Source organism: Pelecanus crispus, chromosome 4 (assembly GCF_030463565.1).
Source record: "Pelecanus crispus isolate bPelCri1 chromosome 4, bPelCri1.pri, whole genome shotgun sequence".
Taxonomy (NCBI): Eukaryota; Metazoa; Chordata; class Aves; order Pelecaniformes; family Pelecanidae; genus Pelecanus; species Pelecanus crispus.
In genome coordinates this window covers 19,784,755-19,809,961 of record NC_134646.1, presented here as the reverse complement: position 1 = coordinate 19,809,961, position 25,207 = coordinate 19,784,755, and the positions used below count along the sequence as shown (strand labels likewise).

At 41.6% G+C, this 25,207-nt stretch overlaps 1 protein-coding gene across 1 annotated transcript; it reads left to right on the top strand.

Annotated features, from left to right (window-relative positions):
- The first annotated feature begins 632 nt into the window (after positions 1-632).
- On the top strand, positions 633-24,995 carry PKD2 (polycystin 2, transient receptor potential cation channel). Its single transcript, XM_075709504.1, has 15 exons — positions 633-1,053; positions 7,465-7,578; positions 10,501-10,634; positions 10,991-11,241; positions 12,018-12,242; positions 12,812-13,040; positions 14,637-14,807; positions 15,943-16,124; positions 17,191-17,311; positions 19,851-19,949; positions 20,959-21,080; positions 22,374-22,491; positions 22,743-22,906; positions 23,581-23,728; positions 24,762-24,995. Exons 1-15 carry the CDS (start codon positions 633-635, stop codon positions 24,993-24,995), a joined length of 2,733 nt encoding a protein of 910 aa, XP_075565619.1.
- Positions 24,996-25,207: the final 212 nt, after the last annotated feature.

Sequence of the window (25,207 nt, the reverse complement as noted above, 5' to 3'; positions counted from 1 at the left end):
GGACGCAGTCGGCGGAGGTGTGGGGAAGCGAGACGAACGCTGTCGGGCGCACGAAGCGAGCGTTACCTCTTTGGCATGCTGCTCTCTGTACTGCCAGCCTGTATTTTGCTGTAACTGGATTTAAATAAAAACACAAAACCCCGTACCTGTGGGCTGCACTGCTTTTCGCTGGGTTGGGGCAGAGGGGAGCTTTCTGGCTGCTTGAGGAGCTTTAATACCTCTCCTTCTGAAAATTACGTGAAATAGCTGTTTCCCCCGCAATTTATGAAGCGGATAAAACCCCTCTGCGGCGGCTCCTTCCGCTTTTACCGAGGGTGAGCGGCGAGCTGCCCTGAAATACCCGGCGCCGGCCCCTGCCCCGCTACCACAGGGGCCCCCCGCGGGCCCCCGCCTCACGGCTCGGCCGGGGTGGGGGGCGGGAGGCACGCGCCGGGCGCGCGGCCCCAACGGCCGCCCCAAGGGCCGCGCCCCTCCGTGAGGGCACGGGGAGGCCGCGGCCGCCGCTGCCGGCGGCAGGCAGGGCAACTACATCTCCCTCCGTACCCCGGGCTTTCCGGGCCGGCGCCGGAGGGCGGGCAAGGGGCGGAGGGCGGCGGCGCCCCGCCCCGGGCGGCGGCGGCGGCGGCGGGCTGATGGCGGGCCGCGGGGGCTGCGGGCGCGGGCGGGAGCAGCTGGAGCTGGAGCGGCTGGGCGAGGCGGCGCGGGCCGGCTCCTGCCCGCCGTCGCCGCCGCTCTCCGCCTGCTCGCGGCAGGCCTGGAGCCGGGACAACCCGGGCTTCGAGCCCGAGGAGGAGGAGGCGGCGGCGGCGGCGGCGGCGGCAGGGCCGGTGCTGGAGATGGACGTGGAGTGGGGCAGCCCCGCGGCCGGCGCTTCGTCGTCGCTGGGCAGCGGCGCGGCGGGTCAGGGCGGCGGCGGCGGCGGCGGACGGCGGCAGCGGCGGCTGCCCGCGGGGCGCGGCGGGGCGGAGGTGCCGAGCCGCCCCCAGGTGCCGCCCGACGGCGCCGCGCCCCATCGAGCTGCCTGGGCCAAGCGCCTGGCGCGGCGGCTGCGAGGTGAGAGCCTCTGCCCCCCTCCCCTCCGCCCCCTGCCCTGGCCCCTCCTGCCGGAGCTGGGCTCCCAGTCTCGCTCGGCTCCTGTAGCTCGACTGCCTTTTCCCGCAGACTCGCTGAGAGGGACGTTTATGAGTTGTTTGTAGTCCCTTTTGCCTTTTCTTCCACCCACCCCTTTGCTACCTGCCCTCTTTTTCCTCTGCCCGTATTCTTTTTCCATCTCCCGTCTGTCCTTGCGTGCTTGCCCCTGTCTGTGTCCCCACCTCTTCATGCACATCCATATTTTGATCTCTGTCCTGGTTATGCTCCCCAGCGCACACAAATGCACGCACACCTCTCTCCGTCCTTTCCTCCGGAGCATAGAGCTCTCTGTCCCCCAGGTCTTAGTCCTGGGTGCTTTCAAAGTAAGAGACTCTCCTTAGTAGTTTTTGGATACATGTGGTGGTGACCGGTGGTGTCCCGGTGACCTGGGACGTAGTTTGAAGCTTAAGTGGGAGCACATCAGATCAGCGTTTGGAGTGTCATTCTAAGCTTACTGCCTTAACTGTGCTTTGCTGGCCCTGTACGGGGTTGATTTGACACAGCAGAGAAAACGGTGGATGGGGAGTTCTTTGGATTCAAGGTTGTGGGAGCACATGTGAGAAAGTCCCTTCCTTTCCAGAGAAACTTAAAATGTCAGCATCAGATTGTGAGGATTTTAAACGTAGGATTTAAGTGTCACACAAAATATAAAGCTGCAGGAGAAGTAAACCATATTTAGAAAATATTAGAATATTTAGAGAATATTAGAAAATATTCTTCTTTTAGAAGAAGAAACCTAGTGGTGGACTTGGCAGTGTTAGGTTTATGGTTGGACTCGATGATCCTAAGGGTCTTTTCCAACCTAAATGATTCTATCGTTATAAAATGTGAATTTCCTGAAGTGATAGTACTGTTACTGGCTGGCACAGCATCAGCAGAGGTGTCAAAACGAACTCAGTTTTAAGCAGGGACTTGTAAATTAGGCTATTGTACATCCTGTATGTCTTCACTTTGATTTTCATGTGCATTCAGAAATAATTTGTTATAATGATTTCTCTGACTTCAGCTGTCTTGCACCAAAACCCTCTTGATCATTGCAGTGTTTTACTTGGATGCAAGCCAGACTTGCAGAGATTATGGAATAGAGCATGTTTTCTTTTCAGCAGATTTTATTGGAAGAGCGTTCAGTGAACTAAGTCACTTCATAACAGACCGGAATGGTCAGGAAAAGATATCAATGATAATTATGTGTTATGCATGAACTCGCACTGCTCTGTTTGGGGTCTTCAGTGGTGTGTTTAGTCTGTTGCTGAGGTACATAAATGCCTAGGAAAGGAGCTGCTTCACATGGAGAAAGTGAAGCCCTTTTATAAAAATTCTTACCTAAGTAGACTGTCTATATGCTCCCTTCGTACTGGTTGTTGCCAAGAAGGAACCTCCTGTATATGGTTTTACTTGTGGTGAAAAATAGTGGTGTTTGAACATGAGATGAGTGTGAGAGTGACTTTGTGATGATATGGCATAAGTTGCTACTGTTTCATCTCCGTCATGGTTTCTGCAGTAATACTCAAAACAGATTATCCATGCTAGGACTGATTTTGGTGCTGGTTTCTGAGCCATTTGGAACCTGAAGGCAGAGCTTAATAATGTGTGATTTGTGTAAGGTCAGAGTATTCGCAGATGGAAAGAAAGTCCGTCAGACAGAGTTTTGGTTTTCTTCTGCCCCCCCCCCCCCCCCCCGAGATACCATTCTGACGAAGTCTTGGTAAAATGCTTTGTCTGCAGCTTAGGGTTGGTTTTGCATGGAGGAAGGTTGCTTATTTTTAGTACGCTTTTTTCTAGCAGTTTTTTTGGTTTTAAGCCCATATATTTATTTTCACCTTGTTCAGCTGAGCAAGCAGCAGAACCAAGAGGAATTGGCTTTTGGTGAAGCTGCATGCTGTGCTGGGCAGAAAGAGTGCAGCTGAGCCTTCAGCAGCATCAGTATCAGGCAGATGTTGTCACAGAAGATGTTCCGGCCCTTCTCTGATAGATGGATCCCTTGCCTGTCCTGCTGCCTAAAAGCAACATATCTTGGGCTAGAATAACCAGTTTGGGAGCTGATGCATGTCCATAGCTTGAACTCTTCATTTCTGCTTTCAAGCTGAAAGATGAGGACCACCTTTGACATGGTAACATTATGCATCCTTTTGACTGGTGTGCTTCTCTTGACACTACTGGGTGTGACCCTATTAATCAAGTGAGTGCTGTGTGGAGAATGGTGCAAAGTTACACATTCTTGCAGTGCAAGAAAACAAAAAGAAACATTTTCAATAATGGCTGGGGACCAAACTGCCTTTTGCTGTTTGAGACAGTCAGCGTACACTGGTAGTATTCTATTTTTAGCTGTAAAATGAAAAGACTTGGTTTCATGTTCTAGGAATGTTCAGAGTGGATTTATCCCTGTGGTTACTATCCACAGTTTCTGTTGATTTCTGACCTGAGTACATTTTGTGTTTCTAGGCAAGTGTAGCTAAAGTTACTGTAGTAGACAGATCCTTTTCTGGCTCTTTCATGAGAACGTTGCCATGAATTCATAGGCACAGTAAGTGGCTCGGTGTGAGTTTCATTCTGTGGAGGTACTGCAGGGTGCTGTACTTGCCTGCTGCATAGGTAACTAACCTCTGAAGAATGTGATCACTGCAGGCTACACAGCAAAAGGGCTGATTTCAAGCCTGAAATTCATATGCACTTGAAGGATAACAGGTTTTAATACTGGAAAGAGCACTCAGTAGTTCTTCTGACATTTCGTGGATAACCGTGGGGATCTTTGAAGACTGGAAAATAGCATGCACAGTTTTACTTCAAGATGACTGGAGGAAAGTTATGGTAGATTTATTTAATGAAATTCCATTTCACTATACAGAATTCAACAAGAGGGATTTATCCTTTGGATATCATAAGTGACGGTGTTACCATGGCTAAACAAGTTGCCTCTTATCAACTGAGGGATATTGAATGACAGCTTACATTTTTCTTGCTGTCACTTGTGAAATAAAAATGCAGAGGGGATTTAAGGTAATGGGATTTTGGTAATTGCAACTGTCAGGGAGACTGTAACAGGAGTTACTAAGTGAATAGAAAGTCAACTACTTCAGACTATCTGTATTTTAGGTTCTTCTCTTTGTGGAATCTTTTCAGATTTTAACATGAGTCTCTGTGAAGTAGCTTTAGTCCCTCTAGTTTTGCAGATCTCTTCAGCAAACATCCCAGATGCTGAGGGGAGAGAAGGGGATGACTATTCAGCTCTGTTAAGGAGAAAGTCATCAAAAATTTTGATGGGTAAGAGCAAAGTCCATTTCCAGAGCCAGACTGGAAAGGTAATCTGCCCCTCACAGCTGTACTTTGTCACCCAGTGCTACTGTGTCCTCATGTGCATCAATACTAAGGAATGTATGTGGGGTATTTCTTGAAAGATTTTCTTAGTTATTTTTAAATGGAAGTATCAAATATCATTTCCAGTCACTCATTCATTGTTACATTCACGAAGAATGCATCATGACATTTTTACTAGTTGAACTAGTGCAGTTACAACTCTGGTTGTACCTTATTAAGGAATGTGAGCTAAGGTTTGTGAGACTGTTTTGGTTTTGTTTTGGGACAAAGCATCTTTGCCTGAGGGTCACTTTCCTCTCCTTCCCCCAGCCCCATTCTTTCCCCAGCATCTGAATTTCTGTGTAGGCAGATTAGTTAGTGATATGTATCTTGGCTTTCAGAACTTAAGACTTTTATGTAAATCTGAATGACTTTATATGCATTCTGTACCTTATAAACTTGGCTTTATGATTATGTAGGTATATGTGTATATGTAAGTACATATACATTATATATATGAATATAACATTTTATATATGTGTGAACAGAAAGATTTTAATTTCCTGTGCTACCTAACAAACTAGACTTTTTATTCTAAGATGAAATTTCATCTATTTTTTTATTTGCATTTGATCATTATTTTTTGACAACTCTTCTGAGTTTGTATACTCTTTGGGTAAGCAGTTTGGGCTACAGAATGAGTATGACAATTGTTAGTTGCAGATTTCGTACATAGATTCTGTCAGAAAGTTGATGAATAGCAAATTTATGTAAGGAATGAACTGGAAATGATTAATCAAGGCTAGAAATGAAACTTTTTTGATGCTTGCAGTAGATGTCAACTTAAATCCAGCACTGCTTACCAGTGCTATTGATGCATCTAAATCAGTATTCTAATAAGGCAAAAAGGAGAATAATGTATATATCTTCTAAAAGCACGGCAACTAATGAAAGCTTCAAGCTAGCTGATGGGCAAATCCAGAGTTCATTTAACACAAAGATCACTGTATGATATCCGGTGCTGGTTTTGGATGGTTGGTTTGTTTTTTTTTTTTTTCTTCACATGTAACTTTCTGTTCCTTGCTGACTCCTAACAATATTATACTATGACAGAATTTGAGCTTGCAAGCTCTCTGCTCACCACATTTCTTATTGGTGAGTCATGTGCTGACAGCGGCTCTCTAGCCAGTTTAGCTCACTGACTGTTCCAGCCTTTTCTTCCTCTCTTCTGTAATGTTTTCCTGCCTCTATTATGAGGGTTGCTAGTGCAACGTAGTGCTGTGTTAGAGGCTAAATTTGTTGAGTTCTTTACTATTAGTGACTGTAAATGTTCTTGGTTTTATGTTTCTGTCTTCAAGAATGACCTAATGGTGAGGATTTGGCATTCTGTGTAAAGCTGCAGTCTTTATCTGTAAATTTTCAGACTTAGCCTTAAAGAACAGCTTTAAAAAAGCTCTCTTGTTTTGGGGGCTGACACTAGTGAAGGTTCTAAATTACTAATTAAGGAGTGTGAACAGAGGTTAATGCTAAGACTATTAGTGCTTGCTGTGCCTGCGCAAGAGAAGTTTCCTGGTTGACTTTGTGGTTAGGTCACAACTTAAAATGTGATAGCTGAAAGGTTTCTAAAACATCTAACACATTATTTTGTTCTGAATAAACCTTGTATTTGCAGGTAGAGGGAAGAGCTTCCTTATTCCCATCTGTTTGATGGCAAATGAAGTTCTGCAGCAGGCAGATTAGCCCTTTGTCTGTCTTAGTCTTACAGCAATGGTTGTAAAGCAACTGAACTCTCTTCATTGTCAGCTTTATAACGTGTTTTGGCAATCCCCTGTTGCTGTTCCATTTGATTTCAAATTACTGTGGTATGTTCGATGGATCCAAGATTTTTTCCTAGGGAGTTTGAGGTTACTTCATTTCCATCTACTGGTAACGTAAAAGGTGTTTTAAAAGGTTGGCTGTTTAAAATACCTGAAAAGGAGAAGGGTGGAAGCTTGGTGCACTTCTGTAAGAGTGAATTTTTATTTTTATATGCTTTCTCTCCCACCATAAACTAAGGTCAAATAGCCTTGCTTTATTTAGGCTTAAATGAAGAGAAGTTCCTTGAAGGTAGCAGTTCTGGTCTGAGCATCAGCAGCTGTTCCCAGATTTTTTACTGTTCTGTGTTAGGCACAGGAAATAAGGATGGTGGTTTCTAACGGCTTTCTGTTCTCAGATGGTTGTTTCTTTTAGTGACTCCATTTAAAAGATCCTTTTGCTTCTCTGTTACCCTTTTGGAAGGGATCACCAAAGTTCAGTAACTTCTCTTACACTGTCTTCTTGAGAATGTCAAGTATAATATGAAGCTAGTAACAGGCAGTAGTAGTTCAGCTAATGCAGATGCTCCGTTTGACAGCTAGGCCACTACTAATGTTTCAGTGATAACTGTTTGTTGCACGGGGCAAGTAATCGTGTAGAAATACTCACCGAGATCCCTGCTGTGTCTCTGACATGCCTTGCCTATTTGGGAGAGGAAGGTTATCATTTATTTTCTTTAAAATTATGTTTGACTGATGTATCCTCCCTTCAGGTAGAAAGTTAGTGAAGACGATTAGTAAAGATTCGATACTGAACATGCATTTTCATTCATCTAACAATGCTTTTCATATTTAAAACAAAAATCCCAAAACACTGCACTGCATTTCCTGAAGGATGGCTATCTGTGCATGTCTTTGTATACTTGTATCTGTTTTCATACCATGTGGTTTTAAGTGATAGTACTTCTGGCAAATCTTCAGCAGATTGTGTTAGAGTTCTGCTGAGCTATTATTGGTATTATGGTATCTCGTGAATAGCTAAAACTGCCTCGGGCCCCGTTCAGCCTGCAGAAGGGCAAGCCAAAGAAGTTGTTCTTGCTTGAACTTAGATCAGTTTAAAATCCACAGAAGAACCATCAGCAGACGTGACATAGGTTAAGTTTTCAAAACCACTTGACTTATTATGTTCCTTATGTATCTAGTATCAGATACCTGTGTATATCATTATATATGTCTTCCTTTTAAGGTCTGTGGGGGACAAGACTCATGGAAGAAAGCAACACTAGCAGAGAGCGATATCTGAAAAGTGTCTTACGGGAGTTGGTTACATACATGATTTTCCTTGTGGTCTTGTGTGTCCGTAAGTACCGTTTGGCATTAATGCATCCAGTTCTGTACTGTCTGCTTGCTATCTGTGACTCCAGAATGAAGGCTGTTTCAGTGATGTGGGAGAAGAATTAATGGACAGGTGTGTAGGCAAAGATTTGGAATGAAATCTTTGTCTTGTTTCTGCGCTTGGATTGTTGCTTGAGATTGAAAATACTGCAACATTCTGTGCCTTAAGTTTTGAACCTTTAAGCAGGATGATAATATTCTTTCGTTTTAGGGGGCATTTTTTTTAATGTAGTACCACATCATAGTGTAATGCTTCTGCTATGCATTTTGAAATCACTGAACAGAACCGTTAAATGTGAAGAGTAGGAGTTAGTCATCTAGGACAAAAAATTAAATTAAATCACTGAGTTTTAAGTTTATCACCAAGCTTAGGTACAGGTCACTCTAAGAATAGAAGTTCTTGATAGCAGCTGGAAAAGCAGACATAATGCTAGCTACTTAGAAATATCTGATAATCTGTGTTTGCGTGATGCTGGACATTTTAAATGCATCTGCAGCTATATATACTCAAGTGTATACGGATCACAGCTGGAGACTTTCATGATTTAAGTGTGTCATTTGTTTTGTTGTCTATGATATATGAAGTATCGTAACACTATAGGACACAGAACAGAATAACATTCAGCCTACTCTTTTATTACTTTCATTTTTAAAAAAATTTATTTGGCTTTTAAGTAGGCGACTGCTTTGAGGTAGGCACTCTAGAATCAACACTGAAGATAATATTAGTGTATTCTACTAAATACAGACTTAGTACAGAAGTGAGGAACTAGACGGATCTCCGGCCTCATGCACAACAATATTCCTGCACCCAAAGGGAGTTCAAGGCGGCAGCCTGAACTGAGTGCTGTTCTTTTCTCAGGGTGAAGAACCTTAGTGATGTTGGAGCACAGGTAGAAGAGGATGTTTATCACAGGCCTCACACAGCATCATGAACAGTTGTGGCTAGTATAATGTAATGATTCTGAGAGCGGCAGTCTTTTCTGGCCTTGGGAACTTGAAGCTCTTATACAATTTTGTTTTAAGATCATAGAATCATATTTTCTAGGGGGTTTTAAGTTAATAGTCAAAACAAGGCATGTTCATATATTGTATAAAATTAGCAAGACAATACAAAATAGAACTTACTATGGAGTTGTGAAATAGATGTTTTATTTGGTTACTGGGGAGAATAACAACAAAATCTGTATGCATTAAGTTAGTATATCTTTGCAAAGTCGATACGTTTCAAGCCTCTAATTTTTAGTGTGGGTGGTTCTATTCTAAATATCTGAAATGTCACTGACACTTAAGTTGTTTTTTATGAGCAGTTGTAATAGGACAAGGTGATGTTTTTATTTTTTGTGAGAGAGAATCTTGGAGTGGAAGAGAAAATGCAAAACTACATTGGTAGACTGGCTTCGAGAGCAAGCCTGCCTTGCTTGTCTGGAGTGGAATTAACTAAAAAACTCCAAAACCCCAAACTTTATACCGTTGACACAACTGTTTTGGTGTTGTACTGCAAGCATGGTATACACTAAATATCATGGAGTTTTGGCTTCCCGAGTCCTTTAAGATTGCTTAGTGCAGGTTTATGGATAAAGTAGCATGAGACTGCTTGTGGCTGGTGTGCTGTACCACCAGAAGTGTAGCAGCGAGGGACCTGAATTAAAATAAAGTGAAATTGGTTTCAGCAGGAAAAGGTTGACTGCAGGCTGTTCACAATTTGTTTTGCTATAGAAGAAGATTTTTGGTAGCAGAATAAAGGAAAAGTATAGTGTGTTAAATATCTACAGATATTGCTAACTCATTAGTATTTTTTTAAGTACTATCCTTTTTAATTTTACACGTAAGCAATAACCATGGGACAGACTGGCCTGTGGCTTGGCATGCTCTAGGAGAGAGCTTTCCAGTGCAGGCTAAATGCTATGGGCATTGCTTGTACTCTTGTATTTTTGAGAGTACGTATTTAGAGAGAATCCAGGTATTGCATGGTCATGTGATACATTCCATGTGCCACAGCGGAAGTCTATTAAAAATAGTTCTTGTTCTCCGGTTGATAAAGAAAACACATTTTCTTCCCTGTATTAAAGTATTTTTATAAAACTGTCAAAACTGATGGAGGTTGTTCAGCGTAGCCTTAATCTTTCAAGCTTCTCTGAATTTTCACCATAAAATATTTTTAAGTATTTATAGGCAGTAACGGTATCAGTGCCAGAGACTGTTCTCTCAAGCAATCTTGGCTTTGTATGTCATTTTATAATTTATGCTCTGTGGTCCTCAGCCAAATGCCTGGCCCAGTGTGAGGAAAAGAAGTAACACAAGTCATTTATTTTCTGTGGCGAAATTCTCCCAGAAGCACTGCGTGTCTTGAGTTTCGTTGTCTAACCATAGGCGGCTAATGTCATTCGCAGTGCCCTGCAATATCCTGGTTGACCGTCTCCATTATCTGTTCAAGCAGGGCATAGTTCTCCTGAGGTCTTGTGCCATCCGTGCCAGCTCCCTGTGGATGCCTTGGATAGCACAAGTCACCTAAAAACGCACTAGCTGCCTCTCTTCAGGCTGTTGAATCTTGCCTTTGTTTTTCTTGAAGTTAGCTTTTGTAGAAGCATTAATAATAGAATGAGGTGTGGGAAGGAGAACCGAGTATTTTAAACTGATTGATCAGTCTATTCTTCACTGCTTTTTGTATTTTAATCACAGTTGACAGACAAATGCTGCTTGGTGTGGATTTTATTTTGTTCTGAAGCTTGAACTTTTCAGTGCAAAATCTATACAAATATAACCTGATATATTCAAAACAAAACAAGCAAAGTACTCTTTTTTTCCTTCTCTTTTTTTCCTTCTTCTTTTCCTCTTCTCTTTCCTCCATCCCTGTACCTCTCACTCCTTGACAAATCTTTTGCAGTGACTTATGGGACAGTGAGTTCCAGTATGTACTATTACACAAGGGTTATGTCGCAGCTCTTCCTGGAAACACCTGTATCAAAAATGGAGAAAACTGATTTCAAAACTTTGTCCACAATGGATGACTTCTGGAAGGTAATCTAAAACCGTTTTTTTATATCTCTGTTGCTGTGATTTGCTTGTCCCGTCATGGCCTGTAAACTTAACTTGCAGGATCTGTTTTCTAATGTTGTGGGGTTGTGCATGAAGATCTCTGTGCACAATGTCAAAGCTATGGAACAAAGCAGGCCTTTAATATGTGAAAGTTTAGAACCCAGGTAATGCTGGTGGGGCAGGGTAGGGCAAGGTTGCAGAATGTCTTTGAAGGACAGGTAACAGTAAGGCCTTATGTCAGAAAAATTATCAACTGCAATTTTAACACATCCACGGAATGAAGATCTGTAAAAACAGTGCTGGCAACATGCAAACTAAAATTCTGTCTTCTTCCCCAGTTCACAGAAGGCCCTTTGCTGGATGGTCTTTACTGGGAGATGTGGTACAACAACAAAACCATGGCAGAAAACAAAAGCTTCATTTATTATGAGAACCTGCTCTTAGGGGTGCCTCGCATTCGGCAGCTTAAAGTGAGAAATGGTTCATGCTCAATACCTGAAGATTTAAAGGATGAAATCAAAGACTGCTATGATGTCTATTCTGTAGCTAATGAAGATACTGCTCCTTTTGGACTTCGAAATGGAACAGCGTATGTAGTATTCCTGTAGACACACTTTCCCCGCCGGCCCCTGACCTGGGTTGTGCTGAATTACAGAAGTCACTTGGCAGAGGCAACACTGCATTTGCTGTATGTTCTGTCTGTAAAGGCAGGTAGATGTCCAGAGCAGCTGCCAGTTCTGCTCATGGAGAAACCTTACCGAACTTGGAGAGGACTGTGCTCTTGATCCACTTGAGTTTAGGTGCCGTCATTGTGCCATTGGTTATGGCACAATGTTGTTATATTCATGTTATTTGTGGGAGACACACGGTGGTCTGAGTGCAGCACTGCAACTCATGAGCACCTGTCTGTAATTCCAGATTGTATTATTTCAGTGGGTTTCTCTGAGTTGTCTTCCCTGGCTAAAAATGGGAATAGCACTGCCTCTCTTGGAGGACGATGTGCAAGTTGAACTGTAAAAGGTTTTGGATGTAAATAACTATGTAAATGCCAATTTTCTTTCTTTCCCTGAGGATAGAAATTCTGTGTGAGATGACTGATGTGTTCTCTTTTCACAATTAATATACCTTTGACCCATCTTTCTATCTTACTTTGACTAACACAACAAAAATAACTTTGTGAGCTCTTTCTCCAGGGTATAAGCATCAAAACTTGCTACAAGTACCTCTTAAATGAAAGCAGTTTTAAGTAACTGATGTGGTTTTTTGGTCAGGTCTTGTTGTTTGTTTTGTTGTTGGTCTGTTTTGTTAATTGTAAGTTGAAAGTGGAAAGACTAACATGCTCTGTTTCGCTTACTTCTGAACTAGTTGGACGTACACGAATGAGAAGGATTTGAATGGGAGTAGCCACTGGGGCTTGATTGCCACATACAGTGGGGCTGGTTATTACCAAGACCTCTCAAGGACCAGAGAAGTGACAGCTGTGCAGATTGCTAGCCTTAAGAAGAACCTGTGGCTGGACAGAGGGACCAGAGCAGCTTTCATTGATTTCTCCGTATACAATGCGAACATCAACCTGTTCTGCGTTGTCAGGTGTGAACAGAACCATGGCAGTGTTCAAACTGCACAGTGTAGGTTGTAGACTTGGGGTTTTCTTGTGATTGCTTTGTTTTGAGGACATGGGTAAGTGTATGTTTTGTATAAAGGAGACAGACAACTGAAGTGGCATGCCTCCCTGTCAAAGAAATGCAGCTCCACATGGCAGCTGCACTCACCATCTGGAGGCAGTTTTGACTTTCCTGATGCCGCAGCAGCTTGGGTGCAGTTTGCAGGTGACTTCTGTAGTGAGTTGGCTTATTAAAGTAAATATGTGGATATACAACATCAGTCTGTAGTTCAGACAGCACAAAACAGATGCAGATGAAGACAGGTCTTTCTGTCTCTATGCACACTGTTCCTGAAATGCTTTGCATTTTAGTAAAAATTGAGTGTGGTCAGGTTTATACCTTCTGTTCTGTGTAGTGTTTTCTCTTAATCATATGTGGCCTTTTGCCGTGATTTAAATAATTATGTAAATAAAACCATATATCTTTTAGTAGTGCTTTTCATCAATGCTGTGTAAATGATTTTTTTTTTTTTCCTTTGCCTTTTTTTAAACACAGGTTGTTAGTGGAGTTTCCAGCGACTGGAGGCCTTGTTACGTCTTGGCAGTTTCAGCCAGTGAGGCTGATTCACTACATCTCCACTTTTGATTTTTTTCTGGCAGCCTGTGAAATGGCGTTTTGTCTTTTTGTTCTGTATTATATGGTAGAAGAGATCATAGAAATTCACATTCATAGACTGCACTACTTCAGAAGTCTCTGGAATTGCCTTGATATCCTTATCATTGTGGTAAGTAATATTTATAATAAGGCTGAAATTACTTTCTGAAATGCACTTTGTAGGAGACTTTAATGACTTGGTATTCCTATTGTGGGTTGAAGGGATAGGGCCATCGTTAGGAAGGATACTTACAGACTATTGGGCTATTCAGTCTGAATAAGACAATTTTAGTCTGTGTTGTAATGTTGGTGTATTTTGCAAACTTGCTTGTTCTGTGTTTGGTGGTTTCAACCTTCATGTACTGGTGAAAAGTTTAGAGTATTTGTCCAGTATGCTTTTTCACAGTTTTTGTCTATAAAGGCACAGCCATTATGGGAGATAACAAACTTGCCCTCGTTTCTCTTCTACATACCTGATACAGACTACTGGAGTGGCTTTAAAGTAGGAAAATCATCTGCTTTGAAGTAGTGATTTGCATTTGGAGGAGTGGGACTGGGATTTGAGTACGTTTGCAAAGAACCACAAGGAGATTTAATGTGGTATTAAAATACTCACCAGCTAATACCAAGCTAGTATTAAGGTTTAAGTCTTGAAGTTAGTATCTGTAATCTAGAGAAATCATACTTGCATCACAGTGCTTTGTAAATGAAGGACCATTTAGGAGGATGTTTACATGAACTGTGCGCTGTTTGTTATACTTAGTGGTGGGGCTGGAATAAGATGCTTTGATGTTACAGTCGGTGAAGTGTATTCAAGTGTGCGTGTAAAATTCAGTTCACACAAAGGGTCAACTTCTATGTTTATACCTTGTCTGAGACACATTGTTTAAATTTAGGATTATGTACTTTATGACTCTGTATACATGATGAAGTGTTCACTTACACTAATAAAAAGCACATTTGCAGAGGTCAAAACAGGAACCTTACCTGTATGGTAAAACTACACCTTCTCTATTGTTGCTTGTTCTGGGTAATACTGGTCAGTCTGTACTCCAGAGAAACTCTGGTACCTTTTTGGCTACCGCTGTCTTTCTGCTCTTTACTCTTTTTCACCTTTGTCTTTTTGAGTTGTCATCTTTCTTTCCTTACATTTTCTTCTCTGTGACAGCTTCATTTTTCTGAGCCCACTAGGCTTCACCGTCATCTTGTTCTTCAACTGTGGCAAGGAAAAGATTTCTAAACCTTCTTTATTCCCAGGCTATTTGTCTGTAGTCGAGTACTAGAATGGTTTTGTTGTGAAAAGCGTTTCCTGATGTGTCCAGAAACTCTAATTTGGATCCAATCTCAAACAGCAGCCACTGGGCTCTTAAATTACTCCTGAGTGAAAGGTGGTAAAACCTGGACCCCTCTAGCAACCGCAACTGCCTGGCCCTAAGCGCTAATGTGATCAGTGACCAGCAGGGTTGACCCTGAAGGACTGACTGCAAGAAGCTTGTATCAATCTGTGCAATCCCTATCTGTTACTTGTTACTTTCCTGTTTTAAACTTCAGCTTTGTAGCCAGGACACCTTGAAAACAATATATTTGCTTTTACTTAAAGCCCACGTTATGCTAGTGCTATAAATAACATGGAGTTCCTTAACTTTATCTGACATATGTGGCTAAAACAAGTTGTTTTAAAACCCTAATCACCTTTTGTGTGTCTGTGTGTTTCTTTTGTACTCAGCTCTCTGTGGTAGCTATAGGAATTAGCATCTATAGGACATCAACTGTTGATATGCTCCTGAAGAAGCTGCTGGAAGATCAGAACTCATTCCCCAATTTTGAACCTTTGGCATATTGGCAAATGCAATTCAACAACATTGCTGCAGTCACTGTGTTTTTTGTCTGGATTAAGGTAACTCCAAGACACATGTCCTTATTCTAACATTAGAATGTAAGCAGTGTTCCAAGTTCTGTGTGATATATTATTTGTGGTTTAGTTGTGTTTCTCCTACAATTGGTCATGCAAGAAAGTCAGAGCACAGGGGTAACATTGCAGATTAAAAGCAAGCTTGTAATTTGCCACAGGTTTAGTCAGCCCTTGTTTAATTCTAGAAGATGTAGTCAGTGCTAGTGCTTTGTCACAGCAGACACGTAAAGAAATGCTTTTATGAATCCTGAAGTGGTAAGTTGATAATTCTTACTGGGTATTGCTTCTTCCTAGCCTGGTTTAACTGTGCCCTTTTTATTCAAAACTTCTGAATCATTAGAAGGGTTGATAAAGCTAGTCCAATTAATTTGAAAACTAGATACATTACTTCAGTTAAACTTAATTTCTCTGTTTTACTGCCTCTTTCTAGTGATATTTCTTTTCATGTCCATACTCATTTTCCTGTCCTCTGTGTGTATAAAGTTGCAGAGGAACATTTAGTTAATAAACTATCTAACAGGGGAAAATGTAAGACCAATGATAAGTGAACTTCCACTCCAATCTCCAGACTGATACTTAGGTTCATCAAGCAAGTTAGCTAATCTCTTACTGTTTTATAAGACAAAGTTGCATCTAATTTTTGCATCATGTTTTAAGAAATGAAGTGGCTCATTATAAGAAATAATGGTAAACTGCAGAGTGACAGAATAATGCAGGTTGGAGGGGACCTCAGGAAGACTGCTCACAGTGAAGTTAGCTGGGAGATCTTCTCGCATTTTACTACTTTGTAGCTAACATCTTCATTGAAGATAAAGATAAATAAAGAGCTTTTGAAAGCATTTTGGTAACACTGCTCTGAAGCCAGGGTGCCAAATAGAGGAGTGAAAAAACAAAGAAACAAACAAAACCCCACACCCAAACAAGAAGTTGGCATTCTCACAATTTTCTTCACATTTCAAGCCTCAGTGTTTTTAGGAAGTGATGTATTTCTAAATGTAAATTAACTGACTTTGTCTCCAGTTAAATTCAGTAAAACATCTCATGTGTGAAGGCTGGAGAAGCGATTGTGTTAAGAAATTGTTGTCTTCCTTGTCTTTACAGTTATCTTTTCTTTTAACAGCTTTTCAAATTTGTTAACTTCAATAGAACAATGAGTCAGTTATCCACTACCATGTCTCGCTGCGTCAAAGACGTCATTGGCTTTGCTATTATGTTTTTTATTATTTTCTTAGCGTATGCTCAGTTGGCCTATCTTGTCTTTGGCACTCAAATTGATGACTTCAGCACTTTCCAGGACTGCATGTAAGTACAAGAATAAAAAATGCAAAGAATTTCTCATTGTACATTGGTGAATGGATTTGGTTGCCTCATCAGAGGTGGATAAGCTACAGACATATGTCTAAACAGATAAGCTGCAGACATATCACTGTTGATGTAGCTGAGTAGCAAATGTATTTTTTGATAACATTTTTAGTTTAAAAGCTGTCTTTGCTGTGAGATTAAAAATATACTATAGTTAGATCAGTGAGCTAAAAATAGCAGGGTTTTGTTGGTGGAAGTGACATGGGTTTTATTACAGTTGGTCACATTCCTAAACAAAGCAATGTCTGTCTTCAGCAGTTGAATGATTATATGCTTGCTTATGTTTCTAATGCTTACTGAAATCTTGTATGCATAATAATACTGTGTTCCTGATAGTATGTGTAGATTGTTGACTCACAAATGAAGTCCATCTTAAGACAGTCAACTAGTAAATTTGTAAGTATCTGCTGGAATCCAGGAGAGTGATAGGGCTTAATATAGGGTTGTTAATCAGTTTTTCCTTTATTGATTTGGTACATGACCTGATTCTAACTGAGGTAATTACCAGGTTGTTCAGTTAACGATTTCCCCCTGCCCCCTTACCTTGGGGCAATCTTGCAAAAAATTTCTTGTAGAGAAGTGGAGGAACTTGAAATACGATGGAAGAGGCTTGGCACTGTACAGCTAGCTTTAGAGGGAGAGGGCTGGGGTTCTACGTTTGCGAGAGGCAGAAAGGATAGGAGAAGGATGGGAGCGGATCATAAAGCCTCACAATGGTAATCAGTGGTTTGCTCTGCTTCCTGTTACCCCCATTATCAGTTGTGACCAAAAGCCAGAAGTAACCACCCTGGTTTTGTTCTCTGTGCGTAGCATCTGACTGCACATTTGGTTTTGCCTAGAGATGGGCTTGAGGAATTGATTATTGCAGTGCCTGATAAAGTATTAACAGTAGTGCAGACCTCTCTGCTGGCAATCAGTCAGACTGTTAGGGTAAAATAGATTGAGAATTCTTGCACAGCTCCAAAAGTGTTTTTTTTCAACTCCTGGATATGTTTTGTTTTTTAAGATTTACTCAGTTCCGCATCATTTTGGGAGACTTCAACTTCACAGAGGTTGAAGAAGCTAATCGAATTTTGGGACCAATTTATTTCACTACATTTGTGTTCTTTATGTTCTTCATTCTTTTGGTATGTACGCCTTTGTTTATGCGGGGTGGGTAGGTGGCCGTTTTTGCATCTCTTGTTCTTTGATTCCTACTGCTACTTGGGGCTTTTTTTGATAATGGTGAGTGTGCAGTCCATGTAGGGGCTTGACTGTTACATGGCTGGTCACTACACTCTTTCATTTTTTTCCTTCATTCAAAATAGATTTGCATTGTATGCTTGTTGTCATTCCCATATAGTGCTCCACACTGTGTGGTTTTTTAAATTTATTTTTTTATATATTTTTATATATTTTTATATTTATTTTTATAAATAAATAAATATATAAATATATTATACAAATATATTTATATTTTATTGTATAAATATAAATATTTTATATTTCTAAAATCTGAATAGTGCCTGGTTGGCATACACAGCAAGCCTGTATCTTTTGGTGAAAAGTAACATACAGGCTCTTAGTTTATAAAGTGCTCTAATGTGTGGCTGTCTGTGTTTACAACAGCCTAGTTCATACATGCAACACACAGCTTGTCTGCTGGAAGAGCCTAATTAATCAGCAGTGCAGCAGCTTTCAGGTACGCAGGTTGGCCTGCAAAGGCCTCTTTTCTATGTGCTTTTCCTTCTCCAGGGCAGAGTTGGGCCCTCTCTTTCTCTCTTTCCCAGTGCAGAGTACCTGTACACTTATTGACAAACAGTATTGTAAGAAGCTCAGCTTATCTGAGAGGCAGTATGTAGACATGATTGTCCAACAAATAAGTTCAAACAATGAGTGCATTGTGAATGAGTACTCATCTTTTGTATACTCTCTGTTAATACTAGTATTGAATCCATATTACAGTCTTACTAATAATTTATATAACAAAAAGTGGAGGGAAGAGACCTCTCTCTTAGAAACCTAGGAGACCAAGTAAATTAATTTTTTTTTATGTTGATATAAGTGAAGAACCCCAGCATCTTCTGCCTGGATGTAGTTTTCAGTTAGTTTGGTACTAACATTAATATATAGTAATTTTGATTCTGATGATATCACCAGATGGAAGCTGTTATGTGAGCAAGAAATCCTCAGATTATTCCCCAAACTGTGTGCCTTTTGGTGATTTGATAAGGTGGCAAGCATTAAAGCAGGATTTTACTAACCTTAAAATGGTACAGCAGTCCTGTATCATCATAACTTTTAGAGTTATTTAATGACCCTTGTACTTAATGAGGCTTTTTATTATTCTTTGAGATGAGGAGAAATGGCATACAGAGATTATTTGCACAAGAAGACTTCATCTTGGCTATTCACTAGTAAGGAAGCGGAGAGTCTTGTTCAGTGAGATGGACCAGTAGTCAATCGGAAAATAACATATGGGTCACTTTGGATGAAGAGGCACACGAAGCGGGTTTCATATTTGCTTTGAAGCACCTCACAAAATCCAGAGGAGGAGATGTGTCTCCTAGTGTCTAGCAAGGGAAAGAAACATTTTTTCTGAGGGGTAGCAGAAAAGCACTGGAGTGTGAAGGCACAGAAGGTTATCCAAAATACTCGCTATAATTTGTGTGATTATTAATATCTGCACATCCTGTCATTTGGCTGGAGTAAAATGTTGCTGTAAGGTCCTTGAGACCAGTCTGAGACCTGGAAACTAAGTTAGGGAAGATGGGCAGAAAGCACCAACTCTTAATGTTGGGCAGCTGAAAGCAAAATAGGGAGTAGTCAAGGTACATCTTACTTCTCTGGTGTTGGGCAAAAATGCATAAAGATACAGCATTGGAAGATTGTTTTCCTAAAGCATTTTTTTAAGTCCATGAGGAAATAGAGGTTAAGACTGCCTTTCTGCATGAGAGCGGCACATGGAACGTGCCAGTAAATTGAGTAATTCTTTTTGGACTTGAATGTCCAGCTTGCAATTCAGTCATGTTTACTTCATGCTCAGCAGGACCCTTCCAGCAATGACAGCATGGCTCAAGTAAATCATACACTTGGCACAGGGTTAGTGAGACCGATTTTTTTCTCTTTTGTCTGAACAAGTGATCGAACTCTTTTCAGAGTTGGTAGCATATATGCCAAGTGTCTGATTTTAAGCTTTTTTGGTTTTATCTTTAGTCTGAAACACAAGCAGAGCTGTAACTAGGTAAGAACCTTGTATTTGTGCTGGTTATTATGGGATGAATAGTTCACTTGATCCTCAGGCATTTTTGTTGCCAGCTGTGTTGCCTAGGTTAATTCACAGTTGTTATCTGTATAAGTTTGTCCTTGCAGGTAGAAGGCCAAACTTGTAACATTAAACAGTCATGGTTTCTTGCCACTGCTGTGTGTAGGCATGAACCCTCTCTGGAAAGTAATTCTCCAGTTATGTTAATAACCAGTAGTCTTGATTAAAAGTTGTTACACTGCAGTGCATCATATTTCAATAGCTCAAACTCTTGATGTTAGTGCTTTTTAAACAGCCCACCATTTTCTCCTGGCCCTTTTTAAAAAATTCATCTATCGGTCTGCACATGATTGTCATAGGAGTAGTAGGGCTCAGACTTGCTGAAATTTTTCAGTGGGCTTTTTTATTTTTCTCATGAACAGAACATGTTTTTGGCCATTATCAATGATACATACTCCGAAGTGAAATCGGATATGGCACAACAGAAGGCAGAAATGGAACTGTCTGACCTTATCAGAAAGGTAAAAGTAGCGTTCTGTTTGACATCTCAATCCTCGCATCTGAACTTACTCCATAAAATGCTATATAAACAATACAAAGTAAAGCTGGCAGCAGCTGATGAAAATAAACATCTCTTAGTTAAAACAAATGAATCTGAGCTGAGTGTAAATTAAATGAGTGAAAATTGAATTAATGAATACGTCACAATGTATTTTAGTCATCTAAGACTTTGCGTTGAATAATCAGCCTACTGAATATGACAAAGGATTTGTCTGTCTAGGTACATACAGAAATATTGAACTGATGAAGCTAAACTGCTGTTCGGTTTGGTCACAGAATTCAGAATTACCTTGTTTCAGGCAATAAAATGAGGCAAGTCTTGGATATTGTGTTGGGAGCTCCCAGGGGCAGCTGGCAGTAACGTTGTTGAATACAAAGTTAAGAGCTTGACCTGAATCCCAGTTTAGGAAAAACATGTACACGTGTGTGCGCTCTGGCACGGATGTAATGCTGTACTGTGGTCAGAAATGTCTAAATGCATGCTCAGCATGACCGCTAACTCAGAGTTTAAAACTTGCAAACCAGTTATTAAAACACAACAGACAAAAATGAAAAGTGCTACTTTGTTGGGATGAGGACTTTTCAAAAAAAGTCATTCCTACAACTGAAGAATGAGAGATAAGCAAAATGACTGCAGAAAGTTGTACCTGTTTTGTCAGCATTATTTAAAACTGTCAACTGTCAGTAACTGCCAAAGGTGTCTTCCTGGGACAAAATATTCAATTCCTACTGACCTGCAGTACAAATTGAATGATGAAAGCCTTACCTCTAACTGCAAAGGTATTTGTGTGTTGCCCATTTAAATGCTGAAATAAAAGATGGATAAACTGGAGGAAAAGACAGATTCTTGCAGGGCTTTTGGAACACACTGAATAATAGTGTATACTAGCTGATTTTTGTAATCAAAAAAGTTATTAGAAATCAAGTGTTAACATTTCATGACAATAAAACATGACACTTCACTTTTAGGGTTACAACAAAGCCATGATCAAACTTAAATTGAAGAAAACTACTGTTGATGACATTTCGGAAAGTTTGAGACAAGGTGGGGGAAAACTAAATTTTGATGAACTCCGGCAAGATCTAAAAGGGTAAGGAAGCTGTTACTTCTTATCTTAAATAGTATCCCCAGAAACATGTGATGTTGAGTCTTTGATGTGAATTTCTCTCCCTAAGAGTATACTAATGTGAATAAAGACAACACAGCAGAATACTTTTCTTTTGGTTAGTGGGTAACAGAGCATGTGCTTTTCCTGTATCTGGTGGGAGGCTTATGTAAACAACCAGATGTGTACAGGTAAACAGTCTTTGCATATGGGTCTGCAGGCATTGCACAAGGAATGAACAAAGGAAAGTTCAAACTGTGGCATGGAACTGCAGAAGAAGAGAGGAGTGGGAAAAGAATGGTCAGTTTGAGGTGGCAGAGAAGTCTTAACTGAGGAGGTCTGCTGAGCTCTGGCCCCTGGAGTCTGCACTATGGCTGGTGTTGCTGCAGTGGGGTGACATGCAACACTGGGGGAAGGATTTGGCACTCTGGGGCCCAACCTCCTTGAGTTGCTGTGTTGTGGGGGAGAAAGGGTCTGAGGAAGCGGAGATCTAAAGCCTTTGAGGAAATGGTAATGTTTCTATCAGAGCCACTGCAGGAGTTTGTGAACAGGCAGGAGTCCAAGGAAAGGGACCAAATCAGGGAGGTACAAAAGGGATGGTTGTGAAGGAGCAGGGTGCAGTCTGCAGTCTAGGGCAGATTCGTGCTATTAATGAAAGGTGAGGGTTGAGCTTTTTGTTATCAGTGTTGTGAATTTATAGGCAGCACTGGGATGAGTCGTGTCATTGGCTTGGGGATGAAAGTCTTTGGAATGAAGTGTTTTTCTAATACTTGAAGTTCATTCAGTGTATGAGCTGACACAGGCAGGACACAGGAACAACCACAAAACCACAGATGAAATGCAAAGAGTAGATTTATTTTCACCAACTGGGGGATCCCTGAAAGCAGCACCTGGGCAGAGGCACGCAAGTGGGAATGCAGGCACCATGGAACTCAGTCCTTGCTAGAGGATCACTGAATCTGCTGTTTTCACCTGTATATTGGGGACTCACACAGCCATAGTTTACCAGTCTGCTTTGATCTTTCCCACAGCAGGGCAGGAATCTCAAGCACATTGGATAGGGTGCCTCTGAGTCTATCACAGGCCTATGTTATCTAAACACAGATTTTCTGCTTGTTAAGCACACAAGACTAAACAACAATTAGTATGACGTGTTTTTTGACACCCCAGCTGCAAGTCACTGGAGTGTGTTTACAGTCCTTCTTGCCATTCTTCTGTTATTTTCCCACATTCAGCATTTGAAAAATGGAAAGGGAACTATTTTTACTGCCTTTTCAGGAAGGGGCACACGGATGCAGAGATTGAAGCAATATTTACCAAATATGACCAAGATGGGGACCAGGAATTGACAGAGCATGAACATCAGCAGATGAGAGATGACCTGGAGAAAGAGAGGGTGAGCTCAGCATTAGAAGTGGTATGCCACCAGCGCTATCTGCCAGTCTTCTCCCCGTGCTGGTTTGTTGCCCCAGAAGAATCCTCTTGTTACCCTTCACATTTGCTCTCATCCCTGCCTGTCTGAGCAGAACTGTAAAAAGGCAAGGGGGAGCTGATAGAGGGCATGAGGTCTTTGGCCTTGACACCTCCATCCCCCATGTCCAGGTGAAGGTCTTTACATCTCTGTCTGTGGCTTGTGTCTTCACAAAGGAGGATCTGGACCTGGATAGGAGCTCTCTGCCACGTCCTCTGAGCAGCCGCAGCTTTCCCCGGAGCTTGGACGACTCAGAGGAGGATGAGGATGAAGACAGCGGACACAGCTCCAGGAGGAGGGGCAGCAGCTCTAGTGGGGTTTCCTATGAAGAGTTCCAAGTGTAAGTTTATCCTTCTGAGGGGATGAATGTGTGGTGTTTGCTCCCCACCCCCCATGGGTTAGAATTCAGTTACATAGAATAGAATTAGAATTCAGTCAGAATTCAGTTATATAGTAGCCTCTCCTATAACTCTGAATATTAATCAGATTATTCATAAAAGTAAAAAAACCCCTGTCCTTAAAACCTGGTCATTGACAAGACAGAGAAAATGGTCATGCTACAGTAATGCCAGAAGACTTCTCTGGGTTTTTTAGTAGTAAAACCTTGAGGTTGTTTTAGGTTCAGTGAGAACTTCAGCTGTTGTTTTTAGTAAGATTAAGTTACTTCTGAGTATGTATTTTGCCTAAAAGGATAGATCTCTGTGTTAATTATAGCAACACTAGCTGAATGAAGAATTTGAGTAACTAGAACCAACAAATTTTGATGAGGATGGCCCTAAAAGCACAGAAAACAGAGTGAAATATGTACTTTTTTCCCATCTGCTTTACCCCTGTGTTACCTTCTTGCTCTTGTGTACCTTGTCCCTTCCTGGACAATAGGATTCATTTGTGGAAAGTCAGATGCATGCTTGAATTAAAATGCTGTCTCATCCTTATCTGCTCTGCGTGTTGACATGCTAGAATGATACTGACTCAGAAATGTCAGTCACTGAAGCTCACACTTGTTGCCCTCAGACTCATGAGGCGGGTTGATCGCATGGAGCATTCTATCGGCAGTATTGTTTCCAAGATTGACGCGGTTATTGTGAAGCTTGAAGCGATGGAGAGAGCCAAACTAAAAAGAAGAGATGTGTTGGGAAGACTGTTAGATGGCGTGACAGAGGTAAGGAACCTACTCTCTCCTGTCCAGTCTCAACCTGCATGGCTTGCTTACTGTTAGCACTTCTTCCTACTGCTTGGCTTGGGAGGGTTGAGGGAGTGGTGCTAAAGACAAGGTGGGTGCTTTGGCAGTTGCCAAGTGATTTCAGTTTTGTGTTAGGAAAACATGAAATTTAAAACATGAAATGTTAGGGACATGATGCAAGTTTCAGGTATGACAACCCATCTTATAGCAGGCCTGTGTCATGCTGAGGCAACAGACATTTAAACTCCTGACAGCATTTAAACTCCTGAACTGGACAGCAGTGGTGTTTGGTAGTTGCTGAAGCAGCTTGTTCATCCCTTGATGTTTGTTGGGATTAATACAAAGCTTCCCCCTGGTCTGGGGGATCCAGCTCACAGGCCCATGCAGCATGCTCCTCTTCTCCCATGTTTCTTCTGGGATTGTGTGTGGCAGGTGGAAGCAGGTCACTTCTGTCACCAGGGTTGTCTAGTTTCTATTGCCTCCCCTCCCACCTTCTCTTTCTTGTGGGCCCTTTGAAAGTGGCCAGTGGGACAAACGTGTTATTTCTGTGGATGCTAAAACCTGCCAGCTTCCTGGTGGAGCAAGAACAGCCAGAACAGGGCTGCTAAGGGGTGTGCGAGATGGACTGTCTCGATGGGTTATGTAGGTCAGACTTTTAGCTGTCCTGTCACAGATAAGGTGTTCCTGGCTGTTACTGTTGTTCCAGCCAATAATTCTGCTTGATTCATGAGATGGGGCTTCCTTGTGGGTGTGCTCTCCTCAGTATATTTTACAGTTCTGGAGGTGAATTTAAATACTAGAAACTGTAATACAAATTGTGCTTTCATAAGTGAAAGTGACAACCTGGGCATTACATCACTGGAAAGAAAATGAATTACTGCACTAGCTGTGTTTCTCCACTAGCCTATGGAGATACTTGAGTGGTATAAGAATTTCCCATGTTTGTATAGGCTTTTGCTTAGACTGTGGTTTGGAAGCTGTGCTTACAGCTTGCGTCTTTTAATCTATTTAGGATGAAAGACTGGGTCGTGACAATGAAATCCACAGGGAACAAATGGAGCGACTTGTGCGAGAGGAGTTGGAGCGATGGGAATCGGATGATACAGCATCCCAAATGAGCCATCGGTTGGGAACGCCACTTGGACTGAATGGCCAGCCTCGTTCGAGGAACTCTCGGCCATCTTCCTCCCAGTCAGATGGTATTGATGGGGGAGGAGGAAATGGGGGGAATAACATCCATGTGTAGGATTAACTTTGTGGGTGACTCTAAATGTTTCAGGTCAGTATTAAGCCAGCAAATACACTACTTCACTGTTTCCCAGCATGAGGTGATCATCCTTACCAGACCACCAAGGACAATTTTCACTGGTGGGCGAAGTAAATACCCTCTTCATAAGGCATTTTCAGACCTATGTAAGCCATGTGTCACATTCAGGTTACCAACAGTGAGACTGTCAG